The 11,745-nt window shown below is 33.5% G+C and overlaps 1 protein-coding gene across 1 annotated transcript; it reads left to right on the plus strand.

The window, feature by feature from the left end:
- The first annotated feature begins 3,135 nt into the window (after positions 1 to 3,135).
- On the plus strand, positions 3,136 to 8,987 carry LOC145638877 (endoplasmin homolog). The gene is made up of 15 exons (XM_081689933.1): positions 3,136 to 3,300; positions 3,787 to 3,907; positions 3,998 to 4,151; positions 4,260 to 4,340; positions 4,453 to 4,564; positions 4,705 to 4,831; positions 4,929 to 5,067; positions 5,691 to 5,808; positions 5,909 to 6,102; positions 6,181 to 6,396; positions 6,477 to 6,642; positions 6,912 to 7,050; positions 7,152 to 7,302; positions 7,405 to 7,809; positions 8,431 to 8,987. Exons 1-15 carry the CDS (start codon positions 3,234 to 3,236, stop codon positions 8,671 to 8,673), a joined length of 2,433 nt encoding a protein of 810 aa, XP_081546059.1. The 5' UTR covers positions 3,136 to 3,233; the 3' UTR covers positions 8,674 to 8,987.
- Positions 8,988 to 11,745: the final 2,758 nt, after the last annotated feature.

Below are 11,745 nucleotides of genomic sequence, written 5' to 3' on the forward strand. Positions count from 1 at the left end.
TGCGCAATAAATTAACAATTAAAAAAAAAGAACAAAATCAAAGGATAACAAATACAAAATCAAACTGATCGATCTCTGATAGAATGGTCAAACATCATTTATATGATTCCCCTTTAAACAATCAATAATTTTCAAATCAAAATAGGATTCTAATTTGAAGTACAAAAGCTAATACTTTGTTAATTCATGAGTGCAAAACATTTATTTTCACAGTCATAGAAGCAAAACTCCACCCTCGAGAAAGTAGTAGCAATGGAGAGATAAAAAAGCATAGAGGAGAGAGAAAGAGTCACTGGAGGCGTCGGTGACCCACCTTTAAAAAACTCCGGCCGCCCTATTCAACAGTCTCCCCTTCTCCTCTCTCAAGGTTTTCCTGCCCCCCTTCCTCAGCGTGCCTGTTTCCATCCCTTCGACCGCAAAAAGGTGTTTAACATTTCTTTTTTTTTTCCCCGCTATATGTTGGATTATTTCTTGGTATTACGAGCTTTTTTCCCCAACATGATTTTTATTATTATTTATATGCAAATTTTGGGAATATGGTATATGTGGAAAAGTGGAATTTACTAATTTAGTATTACAATGGGAGATGGTGAACAAAGATGAAGAAGAGAGAAAGTTAAAAATTCTCAAGAGTTACAAAAATGGAGAGAAAGGGAGAGAAATCTCAAAATTCATTAATTAGTAAGGAAATGCAGAAAGCTAAAACGTGTAAGAAAAGTTGGAGTACAAAATTACAAATTGGGTAAAAAGGTAAAAAAAAAACATTTTGAAGGTATAAAAGTCCATTCACTATTCATAAGAACAATCTTATACGGAGTACTTTTTATAAGGTAGGGAAGACTCATTGAAAAAAAAAAAAAAAAAACCAACTCCGTAATAACATTGTATCACTTCGAAATCAAACATTTATCTGGTTTCTCTCTCTATTTAAAATCAATTACTCTTTATACAACAAAAATGAAATTCGGTTGACCTAAAGTATATATGTAAATAATAAATCAATTCCATAAATTACGGAATATAAATAACAAATCAATTTGTTAAATTAAAGAGGCAATCATTTTGAATTTTTTTGCTCAAGTAATTTATATTTGTATGCGATGTTCAATCTGCACTTTTTAACCTTTGTATTTAAACTGTGCGTTGTAGCATGCGAATGATGCATGATACACGCAAATGTTTGATGAATGTTCATCTAAAAACCAACCAAACGATAGAATTCAAGGAAAATTTGTCAACTGCAGATATTTAAAGTTTGTATTTTGCGCATTGCAGTCATTTAATTAAAAAAATTTCAAATTGTAGCCCAAAAAGTACTAATAACTTGTTAATTGCCACCCAAATTAATGTTTTTCCTCGATTTGCGTGCTGAATAATGTTCCATAAAGGTTTTAGGGGTCATTTTAGTCCTTCAGATTTCGAATTGAGCTCGAAATTAACAATAAATAACGTAATTGACTCGTTTTGCGCATAAAAAAAATGGGAAAATTTGATAATTACCACCATCTATAGTAGGCAAAATTGGAGTTACCACCTCAAGGTTTTTTTTTTTTTTTTTTTTTTTTTTTTTTTTTTTTTTTTTTGTAAAAAATTACCACCTAATTTTTTTCCAAAACTTTTTAAACTCCCACATGTTTGACCAATGATGTCATCATGGGGTCTAATTTCGCGTTTTCCCTCTTTTTCCCTTTCTTTCATTCTCTCCTCCCTCGAATTACCCTGTTTCCCTTGCCCAAATTGCATGATTTAATTGTGTTTTTGTCCCAATTACTTGTTTAATTGTCCAATTTTCATTTTATAAATCCTAAATTTTCAATTTTAGCAAAACCCCCAAATTGATTACCCCCAAACCCTAATTACACTATTCAATTCAATTCGAAATAGGAAAGATTGTAGAAATGTAAACCTAATTTGAGTAATTGAAATCGAATTTCAAAGAAGAATTCGAAAAAGGGAGAAGGAAGGCAAGGAAACAGGGGAATTCGAGGGAGGAGAGAGGGAAAACGCGAATTGAGCCCATGATGATGACATTCGTCAAACAGGTGAGAGTTTAAAAAGTTTTGGAAAAAACTAGGTGGTAATTTTTTTTAAAAAAAAACTTGATGTGATAATTCCAATTTTGCCTACTATAGATGGTGGTAATTATCAATTTTTTCTAAAAAAATATATTGATTTGTGTGCAACTATATTTTTTGCCATAAAAACGAGGTGCATATGTTAATTTTTTTGCCAATTCCAAGCACAATTGGGATAGTTTAAAACTAAAATTACTCCTAAAATCTTGACGAAACTTTTTTTACACGCATATTGATGAAAATAGAATTGGGTAATGATTTACAATTTATTACGTAGTAGTACTTTATGGTTGCAATTTAAAGTTTTTTTTTTAATTTTTAATTTTTTAATTTTTTATTAAATTTGTACGGTAATTGTTTTTCACATGACTATGGTCTTGTTTGGCAAGTGGCTGTTGGCTGGTTCACTTGGCTTGTTTGACCAGCTGATATGTTTGGCTGTTAATAATGACTTTTGAAATTGGCTGTTAAAACTGGCTGTTTATAAAAGTGTTTGGTAAATTAATTGTTGGTAGTTGGCTGTTTATTAGATAATTTGTGGGTCAACAAGCCAAAAGCCAACAAAAAAGCTACTCAAAGCAGCTTTTTCACTGGCTAAAAAGCCAATTACCAAACACATTTTATGGCTGTTTGACCTCATAAAAAAGCCAAAAGCCAAAAGCTAACAAAAAAGGCACCAAAAAGCCATTTACCAAACATGGCCTATAATTTATAATATACAAAATTTAAATTGTTGTAAATTGTAATTGATAAATTTTTCCTAAAATATTCATGTGTCCAAAATTTGTAAATTAATCGGAAAATTCGTAAGTCTTCCATACAGCTGACTTGACTCACGTCACAAACCCAATTAATTCTCCACGTCTAAGTTAGTATCACTAGCCAATAACACATCGCCACGTCCTCCATCACAAAGATGAACCGTCAGATCCTCCACGCTGTCACCTTCTAACCAATGAAACCGCATGATACGGTGGCACCTCATAGGTCACGTGACCTCCCTACCTCCTCCTTTTATCCCCAGTTTATATAATCACATCACATTCCCCACAACAAAACATAAGATTTAGAAATCACAGAAGTGAGAGAAACTATCAACTATTCAACTGTGTGAGTGTGGAAGCTACTAGAACAACTTCCATTTGGTAGCCATTAACGATGAAGAAATGGACTCTTACGTCCCTCCTTTTTCTCTTATGCCTCCTTTTTCTTCTCCCAGATCAAGGTATTTTTCTCAGATTTTGATTTAATCATCATTTTATTTGATCAATGTAATAAGATTTGGTATCAATTTTGATTTATTTACTTTGATCCGTTTATCTGATTGATTAATGTTGCACATTTCGATATAGTTTTGAATAAATGTATGAGATTCGCTTGATAACTTGATAAATGTTGCAAAATTTTAGTATGAATTTGAGTTTATTTGTATTTTGATCTGCGTAATAGCTGGTTAATGTTGCGCATTTTTTTGTATGAATTTGAATACTTTGATTCGTATTATAGCTAGATTAATGTTGCATTGTTGTATATTTAAGTGTGATTTTGAATATATGAATATATGATTGCTTTGATCCGATGAATATATTGATTATTGCAGCAAATTTTCAGTATGAATTTGAATTTCTGTATAGTTTGATACATTTAATAGAATGTTGCACATATTATGTATGAATTTGAATTTGAGAAATGGTGGATCTGGTTTATTTAGGTAGGAATATACACGCGAATGCCGAAGAGGATTCGGATGAATTAGCGAATCCACCCAAGATTGAGGATAACCTTGGAGCAGTTCCTCATGGATTATCAACTGATTCGGATGTTGTTAAAAGGTTTACTTCATTTTTGATTTGATTTTGTTTTTTTTTTGATTGGATTTTTGAACTGTTTGTTGATGATTGTGAGGGGTTTATGGATTGTAGGGAGTCGGAATCGATGTCGAAAAAGACGCTTCGCAACACGGCGGAGAAGTTTGAGTTTCAGGCTGAGGTTTCTCGGCTTATGGATATCATTATCAACTCTCTTTACAGTAACAAGGACATATTCTTGAGAGAACTTATCTCCAATGCTTCAGATGTAAGTGGTGTGATCACTGTCATTATTTTCTGTATTCAAAAGCTATGACTTCGAGTTTTTCGATATCTTGTCCTTTTCACTTAATGTGTAATTGTGGTGCAATTTCAGGCATTGGATAAAATTAGGTTCTTGTCACTCACTGATAAAGAGGTCCTAGGTGAAGGTGACAATGCAAAGCTAGAAATTTTGGTGAGTTTTTGTTGTTTATTTGTTGTCTCTTTTTTTTATTTTATTTTATTTTATTTTATTTTATTGTGTATACAATGGTTTTGGTGATTGACCTGTTATGCAACAATCACAGATTAAATTGGATAAAGAGAAGAGGATTCTGTCGATTCGGGACAGAGGTATAGGAATGACAAAAGAAGACCTTATTAAGAACCTCGGGACCATTGCAAAATCTGGCACTTCAGGTATACATCAATCTTCTTTTGTATTTTCAATATGTGGAATAAATGTACCGTCATATTCGAATGTGTGCTTTACAATTTGGACAAATGTTTATGCTATGTGAATGAAAAAGACTGATTCCACTGCCTACTATTTGATACAGCCTTTGTGGAGAAGATGCAGACAAGTGGAGACCTTAACTTGATTGGGCAGTTCGGAGTTGGGTTTTACTCTGTTTATCTTGTTGCTGACTATGTTGAAGTTATCAGCAAAAACAACGATGACAAACAGTGAGTTCAGCCTTCTTGGCTTGCATTTAAGTCCCCACATATTTGAATATCTGTTGCTTTTACTCTTGCTCATACCTGACGAATCTTTGTTATCCAGACATGTTTGGGAATCAAAGGCTGATGGGCAATTTGCTATTTCTGAGGACACATGGAATGAACCTCTAGGTCGTGGTACCGAGATTAGATTGCATCTTCGAGAAGAAGCTGGAGAATACTTGGAAGAAGCCAAATTGAAGGTTTGTGTACTATTTTTTGTTTTCGTTTTATACTTAACAAATATGATAGTTACTTTCATTCATCTAATTGGAGTTACCCAAGTTGAGTATGGCAAACTGAAACTATTGCTTCGTTGTACACTATTTTTGTTCCTTCCACACTACGTAGTAGTATTTTATTTCTATATCTACTTTGAAGGAAATGTTTTCTAGTATGAGAATTGCATGCTATAGTTGTACTCATCTTTGTCACACATTTAATTAGCATTTCTTCTGAATTCTGTTTTATGCAAGTAGATTTTTAGACTTTGTTGTTAGTGTTGATGCATTCTCTTTCCATAATTATCACTATGCATTTTTCCATTTCAGACTTTATCTGTTTCATATTTCTTCCTCCTTTTTCTTTGAGGCATAACTGAATGATCTAGACATCTCAATATTGTGATTGTTTCTCTTTCTGGAGGTTCTTTTTACTCCTGCTGTTTCATCAAACTATTTTCTCAATTTGAACTATTTCTGTGTTTGCTGCTCGTTTGGCTTTTTTTTTTTTCGAGCTCATGCATTTGTAATCTGGGAACTGTCTATTGCAGATCTATTTGATTAAATTGTTGGTTAATTTTGGTTTATGGCTGTTTGATCTACAGGATTTGGTGAAAAGATATTCTGAATTCATTAATTTCCCCATTTATCTTTGGGCAACCAAGGAAGTTGAAAAAGAGGTTCCAGCAGATGACGATGACACGAGTGATGAAGAGGAAACCAGTATGCATTTTCTTAAATCACTTTGTGATGATTTAATGTGGTCTATTTCTGAGTTTGAAGAAGATTAATGTTTTAAGGTTTTGTGTCTGCTGAAAAACAGCTGAAAGCAGTTCCGAGGAAGAATCTGAAGAAGATAAAGAAGACGAGGAAACTGAGAAGAAACCAAAGACAAAAACAATCAAAGAAACAACTAATGAATGGGAACTTTTGAATGATGTGAAGGCCATATGGCTACGTAATCCAAAGGAGGTTACTGATGAGGAGTACACAAAATTCTACCATTCTTTGGCTAAGGTAAGCATAATTTTAGCTTGGGGTTTGTATTCTGTAAGGTATCCATTATTAAATGGTGTCCAAATATGTGTCGTATAGGATTTTGGTGATGAAAAGCCTTTGGCGTGGAGTCACTTTAATGCTGAAGGTGATGTTGAGTTCAAGGCTGTTCTCTTTGTTCCTCCAAAAGCTCCTCAAGATTTGTATGAGAGCTACTACAACAACAACAAAGCCAGTGTCAAATTATATGTTAGGCGAGTTTTCATCTCCGATGAATTTGATGAGCTTTTGCCCAAGTATCTCAGCTTCTTGCAGGTAATGAAAGTTCTGCAACTGGTTTTGTAATAGCTTAATTGTTTTTAACATGATTCTGATGATGCTGTCTTTATTTCCAGGGACTTGTTGATTCAGACACACTCCCACTCAATGTGTCACGAGAAATGCTTCAACAGCACAGTAGTCTAAAAACAATCAAGAAGAAGTTGATAAGGAAGGCCCTTGACATGATTCGCAAGATTGCAGAAGAGGATCCTGATGAAAATGATGGCAAGGATAAGAAGGGTAAGTTGTTTTTAAAATTCAGAACACTTCTCTATGCATGGAGTAGATTGTCAGTTATTCTATAATTCTGCTGATTAACATATGTCGAAGGCTATTTTGAATGGGACAATGGGTTGATCAAAAGGCTACTCCAGCATTGTATATTAACCCCACAAATAACCTGAGCTACTTCTATTGGAATGAAATAAATTATTAACTCTAATTACTTCCACTTTTAATTTCTTTGCTGCTGCCTTCCTAAAATATCATTGGTTTAATCTTTATTCCAGATGTTGAGAAGTCTGATGATGATGAGAAGAAGGGTCAGTATACAAAGTTCTGGAATGAATTTGGCAAGTCAGTCAAACTTGGAATTATAGAGGATGCCACAAACAGAAACCGTCTGGCCAAGCTTCTAAGATTTGAGACGTAAGTTATTGAAATTAAGGCTTTACTGCCTTTAGAACATATGGTTGTCATGTCTCTCCTCTATGGAACAATTTTGCTAACTTGGCTCTCTTCTTGAACAGTACAAAGTCCGATGGAAAATTGACTTCCCTTGATCAGTACATCTCAAGAATGAAATCTGGGCAGAAGGATATCTTCTACATAACAGGTACCAACAAGGAGCAGTTGGAGAAATCCCCATTCCTTGAAAGGCTTTCAAAGAAAGGCTATGAGGTAACCAACGAAACTTGTTAACCTTTGCTTTGATATGGATTTCCTTTTCAGCTTCTGGTTTTACTCTAAACTATTTTGTTAATGAACATCTTTGTGCTTCAGGTCATCTTCTTCACTGATCCTGTGGATGAGTATTTGATGCAATACCTTATGGACTATGAAGACAAGAAATTCCAAAATGTTTCCAAGGAGGGTTTGAAACTGGGCAAGGACTCTAAAGACAAGGAGATCAAGGAGTCTTACAAGGAGCTGACTAAGTGGTGGAAAGGGACTCTTGCTAGTGAGAAGGTGGATGATGTCAAGATAAGCAACCGTTTAGCAGACACTCCTTGTGTTGTTGTGACTTCGAAATTTGGGTGGAGTGCAAACATGGAGAGAATCATGCAATCGCAAACACTCAGTGATGCTAATAAGCAAGCATATATGCGTGGTAAAAGGGTTCTTGAGATCAACCCTAGACACCCTATTGTCAAGGAGCTCCGAGAGAGAGTGGCGACAAATCCAGAGGTAAGATCCTGTAAAACTCGTTTTCTTTGACATGTTTAATATCATGGCACGGGCCATGGGCATAATTGTGCATATGTAACTTGTAAGGTATAAACTCATAGCAAGTATAAATCCAAATCTATTTGACTCAAACAATCCAATATCACCTCAACCTTCCCCAAAATCTCCCTCTGTATTTCCACTATTCCTCAAAAATGCCCCTTATTTCACCTCCTCAAAAACCTCCTCAAAAATGCCCCTCGGTTGTTTTTAAACGCAACCATATCTGATATGGGTTTTTATCACCCCCTATTTTCCTTCATTTTTTTTGGTGTGTGTGTGGGGGTGTGTTAGTGGAACAGTGGCTGTGAAATAATGTATCCTTATCACTCTAGTGACTGCCTATGCCATGTCCTTTTTTGATGATCTTGGTTTATGTCGCTAGTCTGAGTTCCTCATCCAAATTAACAAAACATATCTTGATTGAAAATGGTTTGTTCATCACTACATTTATGTCTGTTGCAATCTCCCCTTATTTCCGTGGATAAGATGCATCAGAAAGCTAAATAGTTTTGACCAATGTTCGTTGAATTTTTGTTCTTATTGGCTATCAATTTATATTTCTACCAACTTTTTATATAGGATGACAGCGTCAAGCAAACAGCACGGCTTATGTATCAGACAGCTCTCTTCGAGAGTGGCTTCTTGCTGGACGACCCGAAGGATTTTGCTTCTCGTGTCTATGATTCTGTGAAGTCCAGCCTCAACATTAGCCCTGATGTAGCCGTAGAGGAAGAAGATGACACAGAGGAGCCTGAAGTCGAAACAAAGGAGGATGATTCTTCACCCAAGGAAGAAGCTGACGGTGTGAAAGACGAATTATAGATGACTTAAATGCCACTATATTGATCATATCATAGGCCTAAAGGATCCGTCTTATTGAGTTTCTGATTACCGTCACCAGGAAAAAGAAAATTCACTTTAGAATTCTGTAAACATAATGAAAAGAATTTTGTCTCAGTCAACATAGTAATATTAGAAGTAGACCAGGTTTTTTCAGAGTTTTAATGGCTTGTCTCATTGTCTATGTTCAATCTGTTTATAGGCCATGGCCTGTTTAGAACATACTCGCGGAAGTTGATTGCATTCGTATGAAATTAGCCTCTAAGGAGGAAGTAGTAAATTCTACCTTTTTTTTTTTTTTTTTTTTTTTTTTTGACGGGGAAGTAGTAAATTCTACTTAAGTGAAAGGTAAAATGAAAGTGAACAAAGATGAGCATTGCCTCCCAAATCAACTCGAAAACTCTTGCATGAGATGCAATAAATCTATTGTCAATATTATAAGATTTGACAAAAGGTATATCATTAGACTGAGAGCGAGACTGAGAACCTGATAGAATTAATCACGATAGAGTTAACAGAAAATACTCTTTCATAAGCTATAGAACACATTACTAACTTGTATAATACTCCCTCCATTTTTAAATACTTGTTCCATTTCTATTGGACACGCATGCCGATGCTAATCTTTGATCACTAATATCTTTAATTATCAATAAGTATAAATTCTAACAATTGAAAATTAATAATCTATTCAATGACATGATTCCGACAAGTACCCACAATACTATTTTTTCTTATGTATAAATCACAAATATTAGTAAAAATAGGATAAATGAATAGTGCACAAAATAGAAATGAATCAAGTATTTAAAAACGGAGGGAGTAGCTCAAGTTTAGTTGGTCAAGTTTGAGAAACGAATAAGTGAGTACATTGAGCATGGCCAAAATAGAGTGAATTCACGTTCTTTGTTTCCGTAATAGGTAATCAGGCTTCCAATTAGGACCAAGCTTTTCATGCAAAGGGCTAAACTTAATTCTTAATCAAGCATATAATAAAAGTAAATAATTATAAAGCAATGACCAAATTAATTAGTGATGTTGATAACCAAAATCTAGAGAACAATACAGTAATTAACTTTCATTTTTATCACAAGATAGACATTCATACATGTCAGAAACATGGCTTACAAGCAACAGAAACAAAGTTGATCACACACTAATAGATTAAAGCTGCATATCTTACATAATAACAATATGCATTACCAAACGATTTACTTAGAAATTCAAGTAACAAAAGAGCATACAAATTAGCAGACTAGTAAGCACAAGTTAAACGAGACTAAATATTAATACTTCCATTCAATTATCTGATAGTAGTTACAGTAATCCTGTCCATGATAGTAGCCAGCAAATCAGTAAAAATTTTACATTCAACTTATATTAGGTCCTGTTCACTTCACCTTAAAAAAAAATAAGGAAATTTTGACAATTACCACCTTCTGTTTAGTCCATTTTAGCAATTACCACCTTCTATTTTTTTTTTTTTTTTTTTTTTGAAAATTATCACCTTCTATTTTCAAAAACATCAAAAGTTACCACATTCTTGCCTCCCAATTACCACATGACGTCATTTTGGGCTTATTCTTTTCCTTTCCTCCCTATTTCCCTCACATTTCTCATTCCTAACTCGATTTTCATCCCCCTTCACTTTTTTCCCCCCAAACAATCAAAAACACTTCAATTCACTCCTCCAAATCAAAATTGACGAACAATTATTGGTGGTTTGGGGGAAAAAAATGAAAGGGGAGATGAGAATCCAAATAGGAATGAGAAATGCGAGGGAAATAGGGAGGGAAGGGAAAGAATGGGCCCAAAATGACGTCATGTGGTAGTAGGGGGTAAGAAGGTAGTAACTTTTGATGTTTTTGAAAGTAGAAGGTGGTAATTTAAAAAAAAAAAAAAATAGAAGGTGGTAATTGTTAAAATGGACATAACAGAAGGTGGTAATTATCAAAATTTCCAAAAAATAATCAGTAAAAGTGATTTCAATTCATTAAAAATAAGTTTAGTTCAGCAAAAATAATTTTAATTCAGTAAAAATAATTTAGTTAAGTAAAAATCAGTAACTTCAAAGAAAAAATAGAATAGAAAATCAGTAAAAATAATTTTGGTTCAGTAAAATTAATTCCAGTTCAGTAAAAATAAATTAAGTTCAACAAAATTAATTTCAGTTCAATAAAAATAATTTTAGTTCAACAAAAATAAGGCGAAGTGAATGGGACCTTATATTTGTTCTTTAAAATTATTGATTTTTTACTGAATTGAAATTATTTTTACTATACTGAAATTAATTTAACTCAACTGAAATTATTTTTACTGAACTGAACTTATTTTTACCGTACTGAAATTATTTTTATAAGGTGAAGTGAACAGGGCCTAAATGTGAAAAGTTAAGGGCATGTTGGGCATTTATAGTGTGAACAACAATGATTTTTGTCAGAAAACCAAAACCGTGCAATATTTTTGAAATATCCTTAAAAGAAAGTGGTGGAATATTAAAAGAATAGAGGAAGTGTATATTAAAGTAGCTAGGCATTGTAACAAATCTAACAATATCAGAGGAAGTATATATTAAAGTAGCTAGACATTGTAACAAATCTAACAATATTAGAAGTGAAATGCTAAATACCGCCATCCAAATTTATCGCAACCACCATCATTTCAAGCAAACTGACAATCGGACGCCAAATTTGCTTGAAATGATGGTAGTATTTAACACCCCCTAATCATGTTAATAAATTATATAGTACTACCTCCGTTTCATTTTTTTTTTTTTTTTTTTTTGCAAATGTGGAATATTTTATACCTCTTAAATAATACCCCAAAGTTGCAAAAAATATGAAATGAAAGTAGTAGTAAAAAAATAAAGTCAAAGGTAACAGTACATATAAATATATAGTGCAAAATCTCAAGTGATGCATTGAAAATTAAAAAGACTGAGAAGGGAAGGAAAGGGTGAGGGGAGAATATATGTATCAAAAAATAACATACACTTTCTTTGGCTGAGAATATATATATATATATATAAACTACGAGGTAGGGCCCCAACCTATC

This window comes from Chenopodium album, chromosome 7, assembly GCF_948465745.1.
Source record: "Chenopodium album chromosome 7, dcCheAlbu1.1, whole genome shotgun sequence".
Classification (NCBI taxonomy): domain Eukaryota; kingdom Viridiplantae; phylum Streptophyta; class Magnoliopsida; order Caryophyllales; family Amaranthaceae; genus Chenopodium; species Chenopodium album.